A 24,966-nucleotide genomic window follows, 5' to 3' on the forward strand; every position below is an offset into this window, starting at 1 on the left:
TTTTGTTTGTACGAGTTTTTATTGTTTTGCGCTTAAAGATATAATAAGTTGATAATAAATAAATGACTGAATTCAAATTTCTCTTGTTTTTTCAGTGCAATTGAGTAAATAAAAGTGCCCTATTTCTTGAAGAATTAACGGTACCAGTCAGACTATCGTTAAAGAAAATGTTGAAGGAAGGATAACAATGCATCAAATTCGCACATACTCGTGCATTCAATATAATAGCCCTATTTCATTTAAACAGCGCCAACTAGTGTCTCAGATTGATCGATTGATTGGTTGCTTTTAAATCATATTCCACCACGCGAAATTAACAAAGCATAATGCGTTTGACAAAATATTACTAATTCATTTCAGTTATATGGAAGTAATTAATCCTGAATCATAGTAATCAATGATATGAAATAATGTTCTGTAAATCTTTAAAGGGATAGTTGAGCTCTTGTTTAAAGGGACTAGGTAACATTCATCAGATGAGGGGAAATGGTGCTAAGGTAGTGACGTCAATGCTAGATGTACAATTAAAGATAATCTGAAAGTTTGAGTGAAAACAGACCATCATCAATGATAAAAATGGCACTGTTTCCCAACAATAAGCTGCATAAACCAGTAAACATTGTCACAAATTGAGTAATTGGAAGACGACGGCTTTGGGGAAATGGTCAGAAATGAAAATCTACTCTTAAATGTTAAGTAATGGCACTTGTATACTGAAGACAAACGTGTAGGTCTATATCTGATTTAAGGGGAATTGTGACAGTTTAACCCTAAAAGGGCCGGGTTATTTAGGCACTCTCTCGGCCGAGTGGAAGGGAGGGGTGCCCCCTTAAAATATCGGCATATTGATAGAGTTTGTCACTAAAAAAAACCAAGTACATAAAGTTTCATTAACAAAAACACAAAATCAATGACCAATAGAAACTTAATAACCTCGCCCACTGTGTAAGTTATTAGCGAGCTGTTAGGTCTAGGACATTGCTTCATTTTTCGTATACATCATCACACATATAAACGAACTTTTAACATGTATGATCACATCACTGTAATTGGTCATAAAGGTGGGATAATACTTTTTTACCCCAGTTTATGGAATGACTTTGTCAATGATCCATTCTTAATAGATAGATAGATAGATAGATAGAAATGGTTTTTATTAAAAAGATCATCGCAGCCAATGGCTGAATTGCGATCCATTTCACAAGGTTATATACAATACAATTGCAATTCAAATTGAAATAACACAAAATATGACATAAATCAATAATCAAACATATAGACATTTCATAAGATTTCATTGATCAGATTCAAATTTTTGTTAAAAAAGGAAAGAGATAGGGAGAGGTGTAGGAGAGGGAGAGTTGGAGTGATGACAAAGAGAGAGAAGGAGAGAAAGAAAGAGAGAGAAGGGGGACGAGAGAGAAAGACGAAAAGAGATAGAGAGGGAGAGAGAGAGAGAGAGAGAGAGAGAGAGAGAGAGAGTTGAAGAGAGGAAGAGACAGACAAAGGGTACCTTATCATTACAGATGAGGGGAGATGGCAAGAATTATTCAGTAATGCAGAAAATTGAGATAAAAACTATCAAAATTCATTCACATAGTTCAATCATGGACTGTGAAATTCTAAAAATACAATTTATATTGGTAATACATTTTATTCAAAAGATTTATAAAGTAAGGAAGAGAGCTGCACTGGAAGCGTTTTGTTTTACATTGGTATTTTTTAAACTTTGATTGAGATCTTTGAGATCTAGATAATACTATACGTTCTCAGATTTTATTTAATAATAGTTTGCAAGTGTTTGTTTAAGTGACTGCTAAAGCATGTGTGTGCTACTATGCTTATCAACTACGGGACCTACGGCTTTAAGTCAACATCAACTGACAGTAATGAGGATTAATGATTCACAAAAGGGCACTAACATACCACATCGAAACGGTTGTGATCCTGGGGCCTCACAGGAACGACGCCATTTCTTTGCCACTGAATCATGACTGTACGCAGCGGGTGCTAGCGTAGGTGGCAGCCCCCACAAATAAAATAAAAAAGGAAAATGCAAAAAAATATCAATAATTGTTTTTTGCCCCGATCCCCAACATGAAAAAATCCTCTGTGTGGCCATGCATGCCTTGAACCATAATGCATGGCCGTAGAGAAGAATTTTTTCCTCCCTCAAATCGTGAGAAATCTTTTAGCGGCGAATCAGCCAGCCGGCGATTAAGCGGGGAGGGGGGGGGGGAGGGGTAAGGAGCACTATTTTTTTTTTTTACTCAACACCCTCACCCCCCCCCCCCCCCCTCCCCCCTTGAGCCAGGGGAAAGGGGCCCGTCTTCTTCTTTTTATGAACAAGGTTAAATTTACCTGTTTTGGGGGGCCAAGGTAGGGGCCGGCCCCCCGACCCCAGTAGATCCGCCCCCGTCACTGCTGCAGTATGTTCGGCGTTTCAAGAGGGAACAAATGCCGTCCATGCTATCATTCCGGGGGGTTTCAATTTTAAAGTGTGGTTTATTTGATTGTTCATTAACCCCCTATCCTGTATTTTTGCAAACAAAATATTTAAGTTATCAGGATCGGTTTCATATCACTTTTTGATTGGTGTAAAGTTCCATTACATTTATATACACTAAACTCATAATTTGAGAAATGATAGCATTGCAATTATATTCATTCTTTAGGATATCGTATGCTTGTAAGTCATGTCTAACATGAGATCTCACACATCTCAGCAGCGTTCGGAGAGCTCTTCAGGTGCTAAGCCAGGGCTGTATTTAAACGTTTTGTAATTGATAATAATCATAACTTCGAATGTTTTCAAGCATTGAATTTCGATAAAATTGTCCAATCAAAGTTTCACCTTTGCAATAATGAAAAAAAAGTTAGTTTAAAAAAAAAAATCTTCGCACAGCTACTTTAAATGAAACATGGCTTGGGTAGTGAGCTAATAAGGATATAAATCCGAGTTCTTGAAAACAGACTAATTCGGAGCTTGACAAACTTCATCGATTGACTGCTACACTTGAGAGTTTGCCGACATTAATAACGAGACTAGCAGATAAGGAAATCGGTTTAAGGACGGGTTTTGATTGTGACTATGCAGTTGTAATTGTTGGGTTAATGGTAGTTTCAATTATCTATAGCAGTAATCTAATTACTTTTCCTTTTATGAAAGCAAAGTGTAGTGTACTATGTATTATGCGCATACCTGTCACATAAAGTGGCTTAAATGCATTTTTTAAACAGTGCGATTAATGTCCCTCCTCACAACAATTAGAAATAATGAGCTGCCTCTTTCTGTCTCTCTCTCTCTGTCTCTCTCTCTCTGTCTCTCTCTCTCTCTCTCTGTCTCTCTCTGTCTCTCTCTCTCTCTCTATCTCTCTCCCCTTATTATATCTTTCTCTTCCCCCACATCTCCCTTCCTACTCTCCATACCCCTAGTGATCAGTCATTTTCTTGGGGTCATTATCTGAGGGCGCAGCGCGTCACGGAAAGGAACAGGTGAAGAGAAAGTACTTTGGTTTTGGTATTTGACCCTCATGGTTTCCCCCTTTACCTTCCTAAAACCTAGGCTAAATCGTACTTTGTTTCCGTTTGATGGGTAATTAAACTACCCACCGACAGGAAAAACCAACCTACGCACTGTATTTTTTGTGATGACTGTCATGCAGTGGTAGGCTTTTATTAAACTCGAGAAGGCATGGGCGTATTATGATTAATTTAATTTCACTCATTAAAGCTTACATTTATAATAAAGCTGATCACTGAGTTTGAAAATCAGGCAATGGGCCTTTTTCGTAATGTTCTCAAATGTAATGCACAAATATTTGTTTAATGCCTCGTTTTAAATCATTTCATTCACCTGTTTCGAATAATTGTATTTCAAGAGTCAGAATGAGAATTGCATACATTTCCTGTTGTTAGGTAGGACAAACCATAATGTTTGTCCACATTATTTTGTTTCTTCAATAGCGTCGTCATGATTAAAGTATAAGTTTACATTGAAAACTCTTTATTGTTGGATAGCAATTTCCCTCCCTAGAGAATTAAGAGAGAGAGAGGGGGGGGGCCGAGATACAGAGAGAGAGAGACGGAGATACAGATCGAGAGACACAGGGAAAGAGAGAGAGAGAGAGAGAGAGAGGCAGAGACAGATCGAGGAAGAGACACACAGAGAGACATAGAGATTAAAAAATTAAAGAAGGGGAGACATAATAAAAAAAAATATATAGAGTAAGTACATTTTAAAGAGAAAAAAGAAAGAAAGTTTGAAAGGGAAGGGAACGTGAAAGCAGTAATGCAATTAACAACAGAAAAGACCCTCTTCACATCCTCTTCTGCTGCGGCGCTTTGCTGCCGTACATTCCATCTATATATTCCATCCTCTCATAGTGCACCCCTCCCCCTGTAACTGCAATCAGGCTACGATCACTCCGGTATTGACCTCTAGTGCTTGTGCTGAGAGGCAGCAATTGCACACAATACACACATTGCACACAATTGTACACTAATGCACACAATGAATACGAAGTGGTTGATCGGCAAGTTTGACAGTAGACTCACGATTTGAATTTTCAAAGTATTCTTTCTAACATCGAAAAGTTGAAAAGAAAATCGTATTTTACAGTTAAGTGTCACTAAAGTACCGATTTTTAGTAAAAATCAGTTGAGTTTTTGTACAGTGGTTTTTGAAATGTTGAGAATCAATAGCACAGCTTTTAATACACAGCCAGGATAGTAATGGGGCTATGGTTGGCTACGATATGCTTCTCGATTATGAGAATGTGAGCCGAGATTTTGTGCAATAAATTACACTCAACTGCATGCTATACCGGCATTTCATTTTGCACAAAGCAGAAGTCCCATTGACAAGGGGAATTATGTTTTCAATGTTTGATAAATAAAACTTGCCTTGGAGGGAGTGTCATAAAAATGAATTCGATGTATTCATCCCACTTCCTCACGAGTCAATAGCATTCGTTTAAAAGGAAAAATGGCGTTCTGAATACACTTATACCACTTCAATTGAAACCAATAAGTCACACACTCACGCTTTTATACTACAACAGATCGTTTCCTAAATGCTGATCCATCGGATGATAATAGAATAGTTCAGTGTTTGGTGAAAAAGACTTGCTTTGAGGTAAGTGTCATAAGAAATAATAGCGTTGTGTCATCTCACATCCTCACGAGTCACGAGTCAATAATTCTTTTGAAATGAAAAAAAAAATGGCATTCTGAATAGTGAATACCCTGATACCTCACAATTTAACGCTTTACTACAACAGATCATTTCCTATAGATCCGATTGGATAACACAAGAATAATTCCCCAAACAATATTTCGCCCCCGGGCCGTGGGCCGACCATGCAGAGAATCAACAATTGCCTTTTTTTTTTGCGGTCGTCTTTACCAGATTTGAGGGGGATCGCAGCGAATGAATGGGCAGGTGTAAACAGATTCCGCACGATGTATAAATAAACATAATAATACGCATGGTTGTATATGGTTCTTTATCAATTGTCATATTACAAATAGAAATCATTGACTTGAAAAATATGCGTTTAGTTTTCTATGGATCAGCGCGTTCAGACTTGATAAAGATCATAAAAGAATTGGAACAGAATGGGAAACTATTGATTAAAACCAAGTTAGAATGAGACACCGCCGGGGTTTGCAATGCTTGGAGATGCTTTGATTATAATTATGTAGTCGGAATAAATGTTCTCCTGTATTTAATAGTCCTTCTGGATGTAGATAAAGGGGTTGATGATGAAGAGGATAATTATGATGGGGATTATGATAATGATAATGATAATGGTGATGGTGAAGATGATGATGGCCCCCTGTGTTATAGCGGTGGTGTTCACCTCTGCTGAGTGCTCATGGCGTTTGCATCTAACAATTTATTATGTCTCACAAAATATAACGCTCGTAAACACTTTAAACAAATAAGTTCATGAGTTTTATCAAACACAGATTACATTGAAATTGCAGTAAATGGAGAATTTTAGTTTAGCCATGCACACAAACCCAAGCGTGTACCAAATAGAAAACTGACAAACAAACGTTGGAATACTTGGTGGGGAAAAAATCAACTGGCACGAACGACAGGCTACATCAATTCGTTCCATAGTGTATTGGAGTGAAGGAAATAGCTCGGGAAACCCCTTGGGTTGGTGTGAGTCATGTTATTTGAATCCAGACCCTTCTAATATCCATGACACCGCTTGGTACCTCTCACCCACGCAATAACCCGGCATACATTATAGTCACGCGTTCCTGGGAAAAGAGCTTTGTCTGAGGAAAGTTCGGCGAAGACAAACTGGTGAAAAAGCGATTACTGGGATGCCGTTTTCTTCCCGAAATCTATTTATATACCCCCACCCCCCCCCCTTAATTAAGATAGCATTTGGGATGCCTTCTTCAATATGATCATGGTGAGACAATTATATATCCCTGCTATAATAAACTTGTAGTCAAGAGTTCCCTGAAAAGTTGGAGCTCATACCCCCCTTCCCTCTCCCTCTCTCTTCATCCGTCTATCTCTCTCTCTCTCTCTCTCTCTCTCTGGTCTCTCTTTTACCGTCTCTCTTTCTCTCTCTCTCTGTATCCGTCTCTCTCCCCTTCTCTCTCTCTCTCTCTCTCTCTCTCTCTCTCTCTCTCATGTATATATATATCTCTCTCTCTCTCTTCCTCCTCTCCGTCGCTTTATTTCTCTTTAAGTCTCTCTTTTACTTTGTTTTATACAAACAAATACAAAAAGGGCTACAATTTGCAGCTTGGTATTTCATGAAGAAGGTGCTTCTTTTTTTCTTCTTCTTTTTCTTCTTCTTCTTCTTCTTCTATTTTTTATTTTTTTTCTTCTTCTTCATATTCTTCTACTCCTCATTTTTGTATTTGCCTGTTGGGGTAATGGGGGGGGGGGGCGGACTGGTTTAAATTGGATAGTTTGATAAGAGTGTCAGAAGCGGATCTAGAGGGGGGGTTGGGGGGGTTGCAACCCCCCCCCCCCAAAAAAAAAAAAAAAAAAAAATCCGGGGACCATTTTTTAAAATCTTATCTTTTTTTTTAAACTTGTAATTTTATTTTATTCTATTTCTATGTATTAATTTCATTTATTATTATCATTATTATTATTATTATTATTATTATTATTATTATTATTATTATTATTATTATTATTATTATTATTATTATTATTTCTTTTTGGGGGGGAGGGGGGTTGGGCGAACAAATGTCACAGAGTCCCTTGCCCCCCCCCCCCCCCCCCATCAGCTTTTTTGAGGACACGGGCCACCGCCGAAGTGACAAGCTAGGCCAGCGTTGCCGATTCTCATCCCCAAAATCCCCACATTAAAAAAAAAAAAAATTGGGGGATTGTTGAAGTCTTTGGGGATGAAAAATAAATATTTGGGAATGAAAACAATATTGAGTTTTATGAAAAACGAATTTGGGATTTTCTGTCAAAATTTGGCAACTTTGGGGATATTTTAAGTGTCGTTTGGGTGGGGATTTTGTGAAGATTTAACCTGGCAACGCACGCTGAGCTGGGCTGCTCATTTCCTGGATTACTTGTTTAAGTTGCTCACTTTTTTATCAGTCTGGTCTGAGTGTAGTGACAAGCAAAATAGTTCAGGGATTTGTACAGAAACATCCAAGGCGTCTCTCTCTGCCAGTCCATCATATTTGACTGAGATTTGCCAGTGAGTATCAGTGACAAGCTGTTCATAATAAAAGTATTAGGCTAACAGTGCTTATTCCAAGGTCCCCAGTTCTTTGTATCTGTGTTGTTAACTGGCCTTACATTGCAGGAAAATGCAACTTAATTTTACAAATTTTCATGGGGGTTAATTTGGCAACGACCTCTATACCAAAAATAGTGGTGTTTTAGATGCAAGAAAACGCCATTTTCACACACAGATTTTCAAAAATTTCCCTACTGTGGGAGGGGGACACCCCACTCCTACCCTCCTCCCTCGCTCGCTCCGCTCGCTTGGACTCGGTCGCTACGCTCCCTCGCATACCACCCCAACCCCCCCCCCTTTATAAAAAGCTGGATCCGCCCCTGAGTGTCTGGTGAAGGCCGAATTGCCTGATTTTATTTTACTTGCATCACTCAATTTTCAAATTTGATTTTGATAGAGAGGGAGTGTTTCTCCAACAGCTGTTACAAACAAATTATGAAACAAACTTTTTCCCGAGTTAACATAATAATGCCATAACTACCATCACCTGTTCAAAGGCTATAATCTTGCTCGATACGGTGAAAACAAATGTGACGTTTTGGAATACTGGAATGCGGTCATGGTTCAAAAACATTATTTTCCATCATGCAAAACTAAGATTGAAGAGGACAAATCGAGAAGGGGTGTATACAACAGTGACGTATGCCGACATTGATCAACAAAGGGTGGGGATAGGTGGGGGGGGGGGGCTAGATATATATGGGCTATTGTCAAAAGCATAGGCACCCCAGCAATATGGAGTCTCGGCCACATAACCCCAAGAAATCGAAAAAATAATCCTGCAATCTGATCCGATTTCCCCTATCTTTCTCTTTCTCTCTCTCTCTCTCTCTCCTCTCTCTCTCTCTCTCTCTTGTTTCTTTTCATGTGTACCTTTTCGGCAACTGGGAGAGTGGTAATGCTTACTAAGTTAAAGAGAGATAGAGAGAGAGCGAGAGAGAGAGACATATAGAATGAGAGAGAAACAAAGAGAGAAACAGAGAGACAGAGAGAGAGAGAGAGAGATAACAGAGAGACAGAGAGAGACAGAAAGACTGAGAATGATCGGGAAACTGAGACAGAGAGAGAGAGTGTGAGAGAGAGAGGGGGGGGGGGAACAAGAAGCCCGAAGAGGATTAACTCCTAGTTATATGTTAAACTAAATGAGTTAACGCCCTTCTTGTTCCAAGGAGACGACTGTGAACAATAATTAATTTTCCGGAATACACTTCATAAATCATTAACCCCCACCCTCGCCTCCTCTCTCCATACAGCCACCCCCCCCCCCCCCCCTCGGGTCGGGTATTTCTGTCTTTTTATTCATACTACTAATCTTATTTGACCTCTTTTCTTTTGTCGCAGAACAACTCGGACTATGGGGACTAACTTTGTTTTAAACAGGATATTCAGCCCTCATTTAACGACTGGATTTTCATAGATAAAACAAAATATAGAACAATCAAGCCCGAACATTCATTAAGCCGTCACCGACACGCACAGACGTACCCATACCAAGACAGGCTTAACTCGTATTTAAACTCTAGCCAAAACGCGGGAGCGGTCAGTCACAAAAACTTGGCAAACTCTACTTATTTTTGTTTAATCGGCAAGGCCTATACGCTCGAGTTAGTGTAGCTTAATCTATGATAAATTCTCCACTAGAACTGTATGATATGTAACCATCTTCAACAATTTTTTTTTAGAGAGAGGATTGGTTATCCTAGTTCAGGAAAGGAATAGTCGGAATTAAATCGTTTCGTGTTGCGCAGCGGCATGTTCCAGTTTTGCTGAAGGTTTCGGATCTCTTGGAGAGGAGGGGAGAAGCAGGGGGATCGCTCTAGACCCGAGGTTTCATAAATATATTTTCCCGGGACTGACAAACTTGGAATTGACAGCATGGGATCACTCAAATTTGTGTGTTTATGTTTGGGAGCTTTAATGTGCGTGTCCACTTTGGTAAGTTTTTATTTTCTTTGCGAAGTCTCGAGTCTACTATAAATTAAAACGATATATATCATATGTAAAACGTTATAATAATATGTAAAATATAGCAGTTTCTTAAAAAATATAGACTATTAGGATTGTGAAGAATATAAGTATGTGATCAATTTTTGCTTTAATTAAATTAACGATTTTAAAGATATGATTTATGTTAGCAATTTACTCAGGTATTCCGAACCTCTACCCATTGATAATAATAATACCGTGCTTTTATACAGCGCATATCACTGCGATGGCGTCTTTATGCGCTCCGGAATCAATATATAAAAAGGGAGAAGTAATTGCTGTAAATGCCCGACTTTAACTCGATCAAAATTATGTTTGAACAAGTATGTTTTAAAGAGAATTTTTAAAGTCTATATGTAATAACTGTCAAATTAAGAACATCGTGAAATATACAAGGCATATTGTACAGGTTATTTTGAAAAAATGCCGACAACTGGAATATGATTAACATAAACAATTCTGGAAATCCATAAGATATGATTCCATATTAATGGCTCTGGTATGCACACACAATCTGGTAACGTAACTTATACCGTAACACTTAAACACAGTTTCATTGTACTTATATTTCAAAGGGATTTCCATTTATCGTTCATTAGCACTTCCGTTGACCCACATAGCCTCCAATATATCTGGTAAACTTCCATTTTGGCCAGAGAGTGTATGTGTGTGTGTGTGGGGGTGGGGGTGGGCGGTGTCACGGGGGGGGGGGGGGCTAAAGATTACACGAATACATGTAAGGCGATGATTAGGGGCTGGTCTAACAAACATTAAGACAGAAAATGGGAAGGAGAGCAGGTTCAGAGGGTGGTAATGAACTATAGATATTATGAGATGATAGGAAAATGCACCATATAGCTTCACCCTTTATTCCTCAAATTCTGTTCACACGTTTCAACGAATTTTTTTATCAAGTGAACCATGAAAAGTGACGGGGATCGAAACAACGCCGGAACTCATTAAGAAAACAAGCAAGCTTCAAAACAAAACATTGCAATATAGGTCATGTACTTTCATTGAGCTCAAGGTATGATTTCCCCTCTATGGTTTTAGTATTAACCTCAGGATAACAATTGCCTAATTGTCTTGTATTTCTGCATATTTGTTTTTAATATCACGTTATTGATCAAAATTGCATAACAGAGGAGAGATAAACAGACAATGACAAAATTAGTGGCAGATGCAAGGCATTATAAAGAGGAAATCTTGGACAAAAAATACCTTAAACTTAAAGAACATTGTTATACAACTGTTGTTATACAAAATTGATGTACTTAATGTATAATTCTTTACCAATATAATTCTATTTTCTGATGGTTCAACTCTGAATAGCATGAATTCATTGAGCTATTTGGAATAATCTTCCACTGGAAAATTGAATACAACGGTGTCACAATTCAAGATTCAAGATATGTTATTTGACCATAGCCAAAAAAACATACTACATGACTTGTGTATCAATAATACAAAATACAGTATGGAATATAGAAGGACCAGTAAAAAAAAAAAAAACAAAAAAAACGTGATTTCACCTTTTCTATCCCTTGTCCAACTTTCGAGAGTTCACAAACGAAAAATACCAGGTGTTTAAAACGGAACAAGTGTCGCTTAGTGACGATGACAAAAGTTGTCAGCTGGAATCTTTCTGCCCACGCTTACCGCCGCTTACCTGGAAAAAGAGCCTGGGGAATGTTGTTTGTGCATGAATCATATCTCAAGATCAACTTCACATGAAACTGAAGAACTAGTACATTTAGAAAGATGTAAGACGGATTGAAAAAATTCATCTTTTAGTCTCGTACAAAAGGTGACCGAGCGGAGAATGATGGCTATCAACGTTTGGGCCAACATGAGTCTATTATAAATATACGTAACCTGTTCAATTATGAGATGCAGATATGAAATTCTGTCAAACGATTTCGATTCCCAAGCATATTTTCATCAAAGATGTTAATGATGTCCATTGTCCTTTGTACAATATTATAGTGGTACATTATGCGCCAACATTACATTTCCTCCTGCCACGTAAGAGACGAAAGATAAAAGTATACGTTGTTTCAAAGTTGTTACATGTCCGAGATTCGAGCCCTGGATTTCGTTTAAGACAATGAAAAGTAGGCCAACCAAATTCGGATCAAAAGTGCTATTTTTATTTGCTCGACCAAAGTTGGACGGTTTATCCACAAAAAGTATTGCATCTCAGCAGATTTTAGGCTTGGGATTGGGAGGGTAGTTCCACAAATAAGTTTTGGAATTTATGTTTGAAGTTAAATTACGAATAATCCGTCGCTCATCCCAAAGAAAAATCGGCCGTCTCGGTAGATTTTTTTCGAATCTATTTTCTCAGTTTCCAAGGTACTTCGTTTTATCCTTCATTAATCAAGTTGTATTAGAATAACTCATATCATATTGAGAGTGATAGCTGTGACGTACATACGCGTTCAAAGGTCAATTCATATAGAGCTCCCAAAAAGTTGCCTTCCACGTACAATCTCTATGGAAAAGAAACCATTTCGGCAAGGTAAACTTCCGGTGATGTAACTATCTCAACTCTGTTAGCTATGGTATATCCCTGTCTGGTTTGAACGTGTGTTTATTCTCTTACCCCTTTCAAACTGGCCTGATTTTCATCGGATGCATCCGGACGCATCCGATGAAACGGCCACTATGAATGGTACAGAGGAGAAAAAGCCGATGGAATAGCCGTTGAAAAGAAGAGAAATAGGCGATTAAATTATCCTGCTCAAGAGCGGGAGAAATTCTCTTTCTATCATGTGTGGACACCGGCGAGGGCTCGCCACAGCGGGCTGAATTTCACCCGCAGTATGAAAAGGACATGCAGAGAAAGCGGCGGTTTCACCTTTGTTTACATAAGGAAAAATAAATCGGTATTTTCATCGGTGTGACTCCGATAGAAGCACTATGAAAAGGGTCTATGAGGAGCTATCAGTCATCACGACTGTCCCTCAACAGTTGCAGAAGATGTGTCCGCTCTGAAGCGATAAAAAGTATCGCTCCTGACTTGAACTTTGAAGTAAATCATGCGGAGAAGATCCCCGGTGATAATTGAGGTCAGCGGGTCACAGAACCACACATTTCAATCCACATCGTTTAAGTTAGTACATGATGTTTAGGTCTGTCTTTTGAGTAGATGTTTTGTGACTTTTTACAATGGAATATTGGGGGGGAAATGGTTTGCATAAATGAAATATTGGGGATGAGAAAAGTAATAGATGATATACGGTATTTTCTATCTTAATGACTGCCATAAATTCATTTTAACCAAGTCTAAAACTTCTGTGAATCATATTACTTTCATTATCTGTATGGCCAATTACTATCACACCCCCCCCCCCCCCCCCCCCCCGTTGTTATCAATATCTGATTATCATCATTGTATTTGCAAGCGGTCTCAGCTTATTTTCCTATCTTAAAATAATTTTTTGTATCGACTTGCATTTTCCTTGTCAGTTTCGGTAGTGATACTTTGTCTGCATTTTACCTAGTCCTGTGTAATATTATGTACATTAACCCCCTTTTTGATAAGCCATGCTTGGTTGTCCCCTGTCACTTTTAGATGACGTGAAGGCATCTCTCTGCCTATGATATGACATGCATCCCTCCCGTTCACACGCGACGACTATTATCTATGACTCAATTTGTCCAGGGATTTCCGGTCAATTTCGTTGCTTGTTGAAATGGACATGCAACGGGTTGCCGCTTTTTATGCGACGTCTGTCATTTGTTTTCGTCAATATCTCCTGTTCATTCACTTCTCTCAATTGCCTCTCTGACCCCTTATATCACCCCCTCCCCTCTCGAGAGGGGAGGGGGTGATATAAGGGGTCTCTCTCCCTTTCTCTCTCTCTCTCTCTCTCTCTCTCTCTCTCTCTCCAAGACTCCAACTCTCTTACCCCCCCCCCCCTCTCGCTCTCTCTCTCTCTCTCTCTCTCTCTCTCTCTCTCTCTCTCTCTCTCTCACCCTCTATGTTCCCTTTCCCTCCTTCCTTCCTTCTCCCTCCCCTCTTTATTAATTCCCTTTGTCTACCCCCCCCCCTTCTCCCGTCCTCGTTCCATCTCTCCGTTCTCTTTCGGTCCATGCCTCTTTCACTATCTACGAGTCCTTTCTGTCCTTCTCTCCTTTCGATTCTCAGATCTGAATTATTTATAACAGCGCTATAAATGTTATAATTAGATACGCAGTCCCAAAACACTGCCAAGCTTAGCAAGGGTATCTGTTCGTAATGTAAAGCGCTTTGAAAATTTGAAGACATTATTGTCTGCATTTTTGTTCCCTATTTAGATCATTGTATATTTCATTTTGTTTATGCGATTCTTGTATCAGTTATCAAGGCCACTACAATTATGATCAATTTTTTCAAGTGATATATCAAACTTTGGACTATAAAACTTAAAACCAAAAGAAATGCATAGAATATTGTCGAATGCCTACATTGTTTCACAAGGCCTACATCGAATATAGTTTTATTTGAAGAGGGTGTAAATTTGTCGATAGAGTTCGATCTTTACATGTACAGGAGAAGAAATTATATTTAGTGAAGTCATATAAGACATCAACTCTGCATTATGAGAGAAGGAATAGAAGAAAAATCACTCTGAAAATCTTTTCTCATGAAATTAATCGGAATTCATATTTTAAAGGTGTTATATAAAGTATTCATATACGACGAGCGTTTATTAAAGGACTATATGAATAATTCAGCGTGAATTGATCTCCCGTGTCCATTATCATGATAATATAATCACACTGAAAACTGCATGATCGACAAATTACCATAAGCCTTCAAAACAATTACCTAAAAAGTGATTTATACGGCGACCAAATAGTTCTTTGCTCTCTCACGGATACCACATTCATATGGGTTATCTGTGTTGCAATGTTGGCAATAAACTCGCGTTGCCATGGAAACATTGGCAACTTTCTGTTCTTGTCATTGAGTCAGGAATTCTTTGAAATGAACTTTTAAATCACAGGGCGAGCCGTCAGATAGTTTTCAGGTTAACGCGACCTGACTGGTTTGTTATGAAATTGTTTGATATACACTTTGTAGACTGGAATAGATTATAGGAGAGATGTGCAAACTCGCTCAGGACAGAGAAGCTTTGAGAGGGTTTGTTCATGGGGTCACCAGGAGAGCGTTTCACAAAACTTGTCATCAGTGACAAATGACAGTTTTTGTTGTAAGCTACTGAAATCCTTGCTTCGGATTGGTTATCAGCAGATTTGTCACTGGTTTTTGTCATTTGTCATTGAAAAAATGCTTTGTGAAACAGGTCCCATGAGTCGAGGACGACTCCATGGTACATACAAACAACATTACACTGTATGGTCGGGGTTCATTATAGCGCTGCTTTTATGCAATTCGAAGACAAATATTCGGGAAAGAAAAAATAAGTGTTCAAAATGATACGAAGTTTGCTTGTTGTTCACATGATATATTTAGAATATTTTTTTCAAAAAGGTGTCGATAAATTGAAACTCCTGTATGATTTTTCATTGATAGATAGATTTTTCCAAATCTATCTGTGAAGCAACCATGAAACCTCACATCACACTTTTCTCTCCTACACATTTCCTTACTTTGCAATATGTGCACTGTTACTTAATGATTTAATCAACTATTATAGCTCTATGTCCCAAATTTTAAAGAAAAATGATACTTGAATGTGTATGTTCCTTATTTCGCAATTTTTGGACTATATACCTACAGCAAAACATATTTAACAGCCGTCGATTCAGGTTCATTGGTCTCGTACCTGGAACTTTAAAACAAGGAAGTTATATTATTTTACCTTAAAAATATTCATACACTAAATACAATGCAGCAACATCAATATCTGCATTGTGAAAATATAATGGATTAGAGTAATCCGGAAGGACTTACAACATCCGGTCCGAAGCTCTCAGTTGGGGTCATACACCGGGGAAAATGAAGATGAAAAATGAGAAGTAAAGAAGCAGCAGGGGAAATAGGCAGTGTCGATGTGGGGCGCCGTGGACATGGGGAATTGGAGACATCCCGCCCTCCAGCTCCTCTGCAGGAATATCCGTGTAACGAGATGCTTTGATGGCCCAACCTTCTGTTATTTCCTTAGCTATTACAAAATGAAATTAAATATTTTGTAGCAATTCTTTACAACCCCCACTGAGTGAGTTTTGAAAGGCTGGTATAAAGTTCCCAAACATTTCCTGCCCTTAGCCCCACCCACCTCCTCCCCCCCCTCCTCGGATCCCATAAAAAGACTGATGCTGCCATGGAAAGTATGTTTTGGAATATAATTGAAAAAAAGGGGGAAACGAGAGAGTGTGAATTCAAAGAAGATGAATTAGGACACGGATGTGGGAATTGCCAATGGTAGAAAGTAGGCCCTTTAAAGAGACGCCCCTGGATCTAATGCTTTTTATCGGAACTTTCAGAACTTCCTATATATAATTCAAATAAGGGATAACATTACTGAAAAGGAATTATTGCGTAGTTCCGATAGCGTCCGCGGTAATACCCCGGCATTCTCTTTGGAATAACCTTTTGACTTCTATATTATGTACTTCGTATAGAAGATTTTTTTTTGGATGTATTTGAGAATATTTGAAAATGTATTTGGAATAATCTTTTGACCTCTATTATGTACTTCGCAAGAAGATTTTTTTGTGTGTGTATTTGAGAACTATGTATGCAATAATGATAGGTTACTTCAACGAAATACAATCAATAAACAGTATGTGCATGCCTAGAAATGAATCCATATAAGTTTATAACCTTATTTTAGGAATATTGATATTGTGCATCTGCTTGACACTTGAGATAGCAAATATATTGTGAGTGTGAATTTAATTTTCGTGCCGCCTTAAAAGTAATAATTAAGATTTCAGAATAAAGGAGGAAGAAATTCTAATTAACATTTCTCTCTCGTTCTGAATCTCTTTAGATGACACACGTTGATGCCAAACTAAAAGCTAAGAAGATACATGCTCCCAGCTATGGTAAGTGTGATATACAAAAGCGATTTATTTTAATGTTGACCCTTCCCCATATGTTATATCATCAGGCGCGTACCCCCCCCCCCCCTTTAACTTTTTTTTATGTGTGTGTTTTGGAGGAACCCCCCCCCCCCAACGAAACGAAATATCGATCGGCCAAATTTTGGGACACAAAAAAAAAGAAAAAAGAAAGTGCTCTTACCCCCCCCCCCCGCTTATCTGCTGGCTGAGACGTTGCGAAATTTTTGAGACCCCCCCCCCCAAAAAAAAAAAGTAGTAGAAGTATGTCCTCTTACCAGTAATGACAGCTTATCTGAGATAAGGGGGGAGGGTCTGCATGTCCTGAGATAGAGCGGATCCAGCCGGTGAATAAGCGGGGAGGGGGGGGGGCCGCTTTTGTTTTTCCTTTTAAAAAAGGTTAAATTTACTTTATTATCCCTAATTTTTAACGGTTTCGGGGGCTGGGGGGGGGGGCCTAGGCCGGAAAAATCGCCACGTGGATCCGTTTCTGTAGGTGGGTTCATTGAGCAGTGTTCCGGATTTAGGGGGGGGGGGGGTCTCCAAGGCAGGAAAAACCTGCGAAAAGCCCGCGAAAGGGGGGTCCAGAAATGTTGGCAGTCCTCAGATAGGGGGTGCTTTCAAAGAGAGGGAACAAGCATATGCGTACCCTAAATAACACTGAGTGGGGGGGGGGGGGGGGTGGGAACTGGGAAACCATCACTTCGGAGTGGACTTCGCTGCAATTTGCAGTGGATTCAATTCTAGAACGAAGTGATCTGTGTATATGACATTGACACCGAAAACTATATAGTGGATTTCCACTCTTCTGATTCAAGAAAGTTTTGGTCTTTTCATTTATTATTATTTAGCGAGCAAGGTTGATTTGGTGCAGGTGACCGAGGAAGGACGCCACAGGGAGCGGCGTGACGATGATGATGACGACGACGAGGACATTGACTCCGACATTGACCCGGTGATCGCCGAGCTGAACCGACTCCTGGCCGAGATACGAACCATTCAAGATGGTGCACAAGTCGACACCCAGGGGCAGAACAGAGCAGCTAGCAGTCACCGTAAGAACAATCATGACGCTATTTTAAATGACCTCTTTAGCGTTACTTATTAATTAATTATTTCATTACAAATCTTTATTCTCAGTTTTCTTATGAAGACTATAACTGATTTTCTTATAAAATTGAAGATATTTATGGCGTATATATTCATTACTGAATGAACGCCATAAAACATTTACTAACAACAACCTCTTTAGCAGTCCTGGCGTATCCAGAAACTGAAGGGGAAAATGAAACAGGGGCCCACGGCTTATAGGCCTGTCCTATCACAATGCTGGATTCGCTACAATACAGGAATTAAAAGAAAATAAATGAAATAAGAGACTGAGATAAGTTTCAAGTATATTAAACGATAACAAATGATCACTCAGTCTTGACCTCTTTCAATTATCAGTTGGTGGTGAAAAGTCGCCCGGCCATGATATTATGAGATATGTAAAATAGCAACCCTTGGTGAAATAGATCTATCCTGTTCGAACAGGACTCAGGAGAAGTGCAAGTTATTTGTTACGAAGTAATTAAGCAAGGAGAGGAGGAGCGAAATATTTAGACGAATCATAAACATCCATTAATTGCGCAATATATCATTTTTTTTTCTTCTCAACTCTTGACAGCCCCTTTTTTCGATGATTTTTTTTTTTTAATTCACAGTTTTAATATTCACCAAGAAGTAAGAAGTAAGTTTTTATTGGACTCTATCGACCCCCTTCAGGGGTAGGAGAGCACAACATATTTACAGTACAATGCAGAAAGATATATAAAACAGAGTAAGATAAAATAATGAACTTATAGACATGATATATACAAAATTATATTTCTAAAACACAATAAACATGAAAAACGACTAAATCAAGATCTAAGAAATTTGGCAGTCTAAATCACATTTTATTTCATGGACGCAGAAAAGGGTGGGATGAAGGATGGGGTCGGATTTGGGTGAGTGGTGCCGGGGGGGGGGGGGGGAGGGAAGCGTGGCTTCCGCAACCGTCCAATCGCAAACGTATAACGTCAGCATCTAGCTGGCCAAAGAATCGAATAGGCATGATGGAGCTCAAATGGAAGAAAATAATGATGGCCTTTTTTCATTTCAGCTACGGAAACTTACTGTAAGTGAAAATGTCCTGTAAGTGACCAATTTAAACTTTGGAAAGTGAAGTTAATGATAATGAATGATCTGCCCGGTACAATTGTGTGGCCCGATTTGGTTTGGGGAGAGTGCGAACATGCACCCTTCCACCACCGGCAGTTCCGGGGGCGCTCCCTCCTAGCTCCTGGTAGTGGTATTAAACCCGTGTCTACGCTGATCGCGATCGCGTGTAGTATTGTTGCGTGAGTGGCGCTGTTGCGTGTTGTCCATAAAAAATGTTCATCTATTTATTTTCATTCATTCTATCTATCTCAGTCATCTATCTATGTAGATTTCTAACTTTTTGTTGATGTTTAAATAGCTCATATATGACAGATCCATGACTACTTTGCTAAGGGAAACATGGGAAAGCGGGCGCATGATCAAGATCATCATCATGATCATCATCATGATCATCATACTTCATAGTCTCATACCATGCATCAATCATATTGATGGCTTCCTGCAAACCTAAAGATAGACTCTTCATTTCTTTGTGAATTCATTTCAATCTTCTTCTCTCTTCCGCAGGACACCCAGTGAGGCTCCAGGGTGGAACGTCGGAATACGATGGTCGGGTCGAGATCAACTACGAAGACCAGTGGTACATGGTATGCGATGACTATTGGGGCATTGAAGAAGCTACTGTGGTCTGCAACCAACTGGGTTTTAAGTAAGTGTGAAAAGACTAAACCTGCCCTTGTATATGTTATGGTAGATCACCTTCAGAAAACAGGTCAAGCTCGCTATGCATAAAGACTGCTATTCATAAGGACCATTATTCATAAGGCTCGCTCTACATACCGCATGACAAAATGAATAGCAATCCTTTATAAATAGCTGTCCTTACAAATAGTGAACAAACCATAGACAATTTACCTCGCTATTCATAAGGACAGCCATTATTCATAATAGGACCGCTATTCATAACTCGTGACTAAATGAATAGCGGTCCTTATGAATAGCGAGCAGACCTCCAGAAAACTGGGAATCATTTCGTGACACAGTTGTATAATGGGGGGGGGGGGGGGTCGTTTGTCTGGATGGTTAATAAGAATAAAGCCACCACTTTTGCCCTTTGATTTAACGTAATATATGTGTAAAATAGCTCAACCAGCATAAATATTTATTTTTCATGGTATTTTCTAGTTAACATAGCTCTTAAAGATTTATGAAATATTGCATGTAACTTCCTCAAATTGCCCCTTTAAGTTTTAAATAAACTGTCTAACTGATAAACAACATATCGCACATCTCCTGGGTATACATTGTAAGTACAAGCTCACCGAGATCCCACTGAAATGCATGTTTCCTACATACGTTTGAATATTCATTATCTTTGTGAGCTGGAGCAGCTACACTATCATCATATTAGGGCGCAAGAATGATTGTGACGCAATAACGATTTTTAAGGTTCATCAGTTTTTGGTTCGTTCATTCGTATCTCCTTAGATCAAATTAAATTAAATTATAAGTTCTTCCATCGCCCGATTGCTGCAATGGCTGTTTCATTAACAAGGGCCAGGTCTTCATCTGTGCAACCCGTTCCGCCGCACTGCAAGATGTGGTCCATCGTCTGATTCTCTCCGCAGTTGCAGAGAGTATCTCCTTCATGGTGTAGACACATGAACATGATGTAGTTCTTGTCTTGTATTGTGCTAGTTCAGTTGGATTTGTAGTGAATCAACGCTAGGCCATCAGCTATCGAAACATGGTGGGTGGCAGCGGTGGGATTGATTTGAACCCAGGCCATCAAAATGACTGGTTCCATTGGCCGGTTGTCTGCAAACTCGTAATAGTAATGGTTTCTTGAAATGCTGCCCAGCTGCTGTTGGAAAAACTTTCAGTTCACACAAAAATCTGCATGATAGATTGTAATTACGGAGTATCCATCAGGGAAAAAAATTAGTGCTGTAGTCAAACGTTTAACCGTCCGGTATCCGACCGCCCATGGCGGATTCCGTTTGCAATTGGACGGTTTCGTTTTCCCGTTTTTTTTTTTTTTTTTTTTTTTTTTTTTTTTATAATTTTTTTTTTTTTTTAAATATTTTTTTTTTTTTTTTTTTTTTTTTTAAGTTTCGATTTATGCCCCTCCACCTGGCACTATGCCTGGCAATGTCTCCCAGCTCAGTAATCGGTGTGATGACTTACCACTTGGAAACTAGAACAACACTCCAATTTGTCTGTCATCTTGGTTTGAAAGTAATCTTTGTAATAGATCTCAATATATATTCATCCAAGTTTAACACATGGTGTACCACAAGGTTCTATCCTAGGTCCTCTACTGTTTTTAAATTTACTTTAATGATCTTACACATTATTCTAAAACGACATTGTTACTATTATTTGTGACTAGTTCACAAGCACAAATCGGCGCCTTCAGTTAAATCACCTTCTAGCTTTTTCACACGGCTAAAAAAAAAAAAAAAACGATTTTTTTTTTTTTTTTTTTTTTTTTTTTTTTTTTTTAAATAAATCGTTTAACCGAAAACCGTCCGGTTTTGACAGGCGGTTAAACGGAATTGGAGATATCCGTGATGTTACAGCACTAAAAAAAATACATGGGGGCTCGGGCAAATTAGCCCCCAAAATGCCAAAAAGAGCCCCCGAAAGACATAAAAGAGCCAAAAAAGTTTGCATAGAGTTCAATGCAAATCAAATTAAAGAGTGGAACCATATTGGTGTGTGCCGCAACAATAATCTAAAAGTTAAATTTCACTAGCTATAATGCTATTTAATTCAACATTTCTTGTAGACAAATTAAATCAAATTTTTACAATCATGCACAAATTCATGTGAGATAGTAGGCCTACTCATGACATAACTTTCATAAATTTCAATATTGAAACTGTCAAAAATGTAACAAACGTAAATAAACATTAATGACTGGATAAATAAAACAATACAGTTAATACTGAAATAAGTCATGCTGGAGGCATTGGGGGTAATGGATTTTATTCGTCACTGTGCTTAGAGGTGGTTTATCACTTTTTATATAAGTGGAGCAGATATGTTTAAATATTAAAGCTTCTGCTGAAAATCTTCCATGGTTGGAAGAAGTATTCTAGGAGGTGCAGTAAGAAATGTTTGAATTTTCACCAACAAAAATTATGTCTTCTCTTTTACAGTCATTTTTGAGAGATTTCAATTTATTTAAGTACACATAGGCTTCAGAAAGTACTTCTTTATCATTTTGGCAATTGATGAAATTATTTAAGGTCATGTAATGTACAAACCTCATTCTTTCTTTAGAGAACTATTTCATGTGGTGCTTTTCCCATCAAATCGTACTATTCATATCACACAACTGTTGCACACAAGACTTCTTTCATTGTAAATGCTAAAATAAATCCACTTTTTTTGTTTTCATGACAGTGGTGCCCTGGAGGCAGTACAGAGGGCAGCAGACGAATATGGCTTCAATGATAACGGCTTTGCCATGGATGACGTCCGATGCACTGGAATGGAGCCAGGGCTGAGCGAATGCGACTTTCCAGAATGGAGATCGCACAACTGTGACAAAGGTGAAGAGGTCGCCGGGGTCAGATGCCAGCCGGAGAGAACGTCACCCAATAGAGGTAAAGAAACGTGGCAATGTCAAGCTCATTGCTTGCATTGTCACTCCGCCAGACCGACCCCAAACTGGTGAATCTACAACCAGTTCATCTATTAAGGGATTGTCATTGTTAGATTGGTCTGTTGTCGGTCTGGTATCGGTCTCGTTTGACAGTGATATTATTTCAGAACTTTTAAATGACAGATTGACTCAAAACCACTAGGTTATTAAACATGTAAATCAGTAATGAAACTTCATATGACAAGTTTAAATCATACAGTAGCTCCTTTTCTTTCATTTTCAGTCTTTTTAAAATTCTTTTTCAGTCACAGAGAACAGCCCTGGCAAGCATCTGTGATTGACAGTGCAGATCTAATAATAATAACCGTTTCAACCAGTATAAAGAATTTGAAAATAGAGTTACAAATGGATGCTTTTACTCCAAAGAGGATGTTTAAAGGGGATATTTAGAGTATCATCGTGTTAAGCAATATTGTTCATACTATTATCCGCATGATATCCGCATTACCAGTATAAGGATACCCATGGTTGCACAGCACAAATACCTTTTTGACATCGGTCCCATACAATCTGCAATTCATACGGCTGAAGCATTGTCACAACAGGGCCCTTGTAACTACATGTATTTAACAAAAGATGATCTAAATAGCTAAATGAAGTGGCAGGAAGAGATCCTTCCGGAACACAAGCTGCAATTGTTGAAAGTCTTTTCACTCGTACAGGAAAGGGTTTACCGTTATGAAAAACCATACCGGTAATGCAATTTGATTTCAAGTTCTTAGTCTCAAACACAAAATTGACTCTCGTCAAAAATATTGATTGTTCATAATCACATAAATATTTCTCAATATATAATAGTTTTGGGACATATTTAATCATGACACTTACCAGGGCTGCTTGTGATAGCGTCAACAAAAGTGACTAAAATGACAATTCAAAATAATCAAGACATTTTGACAAAATTTCTCTCGACTTTTAAAGTTTAAAGTCAGAGATGTTAGTTGGGTGATGCTGGTGCCTGTTTTATCCATCTACGTTAGAGAATTTTTTTCACCTTTCATCGCGATTTTCTTTCATTTTCATTCTGGAAGGATTTTTTTCCATCTAGTTGTTGTTCTTCTTCAGTGTAACTAAAAGTGGGTTCCCTTTGTTGCCCATTCAGGTTTGTCGTAGGTATATACTGTGATTGTACGAAAGTCGACTGGGATGCAGTTTGTATTTGACTGGTAAATGCATACTACCTCATTGAGGGTTAGTGTTTGCTAAAATTCCATTCAGATGTGCTAAAAAGAACTTTGAATGAACAAACTATTAAACTATTATGGATTTTTAATTCCGGACGCATCTTTCCATACCACCATATTCCGCTAATTAAGCTACCTTATTGAATAGTCCAATGTTATTTATGTGTATAGAGGTCCTCCAGTAGTGATTCAAATGGTGATTCAAATGATTTTATTTCTCATGCAAAACATAATACAAGAATAATTATATCACAACAAATATGCAATAAAACAACAGTAGTGGCAAGATTCATATTTTATAGTATTCTTAGAAGTGAATCTAAATACAGGTGTATGATTGTGAAGGCCTTATGATATTTTGGAGACCATTTTTAGCTAGGTCTTAGGCATTTTGTAATTTTGTGTTCCATACGGTTAATGTATATAATGAAACTCCATGAAATGTTAAGAGTTTGGTGACACAAAGACATAATTCCATATTTTGCTAAAATGAGTATTTGATATCAAAATGTTCAGAGAAATGTGGGCTTTCAAGGAAACACAAAGACTTAACTCCACCCAATACTCCATTGAAGTCATTGGCTAGTGAAACATAGACTTAACTCCTTAAGCCCCAAGTGCTCAGTGACACATAAACCACTTTTTCTCAAAATGGCCAAAATGGAGTTACATCTTTGTGTCACTGACCCCTCGATGTGTTCTTTGGTGTTTGATATGAGCGAATCAATTAATACAAGTATAAAGAATACATAACTAAATGTTGTTAGTGAAAAATGAAATGAAATACCTTAGACCTGCCCATTTTCACTAAGTGTTGACCTCCTAACAGCCATCAGGTCAGTTCAAGGCGCGCCAACGATCCCAGATTCCTCCCAAATTATGTTGCGTTTCAATGTAAACGAGCTCCCACCCTGGCTTCAGAGCATACTAGGGTCCAAGCCTTCTGAAACATCAACCCCTGGATCAGCAACAGGTGGAACGGTAGCGGGCTCGAGTGGGGCGACCGGATCAGATGGAAGCTCTCAGGTACCAGGTATATATTGAATTTAGATTTTTTTTGAAATTTTAAAATCATTTTTTAAATCTGTTATCCACTGCACTGACCACAGAACTAACCCTCTTGCATTACATTGTGGGCGGTAGATTAAAATTATCTTGCCATTATTTAACATCAACAGTCAAAAGAGTTCAATGCATAATTTCTAACTACAAAATTCAC

At 38.5% G+C, this 24,966-nt stretch overlaps 1 protein-coding gene across 2 annotated transcripts in view; it reads left to right on the forward strand.

Moving 5' to 3' along the window:
* The first annotated feature begins 9,189 nt into the window (after window positions 1-9,189).
* Window positions 9,190-24,966, forward strand: part of LOC578177 — a 62,976-nt gene continuing 47,199 nt past the window's right edge. The window contains exons 1-6 of one of the 2 annotated variants that reach the window (XM_030979696.1): window positions 9,190-9,677; window positions 16,676-16,730; window positions 17,597-17,800; window positions 19,458-19,599; window positions 22,302-22,504; window positions 24,577-24,780. In XM_030979696.1, coding sequence (XP_030835556.1) covers window positions 9,618-9,677; window positions 16,676-16,730; window positions 17,597-17,800; window positions 19,458-19,599; window positions 22,302-22,504; window positions 24,577-24,780 — 868 coding nt within the window. In that variant the 5' untranslated portion in view covers window positions 9,190-9,617. The remainder of the gene's footprint in view (window positions 9,678-16,675; window positions 16,731-17,596; window positions 17,801-19,457; window positions 19,600-22,301; window positions 22,505-24,576; window positions 24,781-24,966) is intronic. The other variant, XM_030979697.1, reaches the window with a different exon arrangement.

The sequence above is a fragment of the Strongylocentrotus purpuratus genome, unplaced genomic scaffold (genome assembly GCF_000002235.5).
Source record: "Strongylocentrotus purpuratus isolate Spur 01 unplaced genomic scaffold, Spur_5.0 spur5_scaffold_10, whole genome shotgun sequence".
In the NCBI taxonomy this organism is placed as follows: Eukaryota; Metazoa; Echinodermata; class Echinoidea; order Camarodonta; family Strongylocentrotidae; genus Strongylocentrotus; species Strongylocentrotus purpuratus.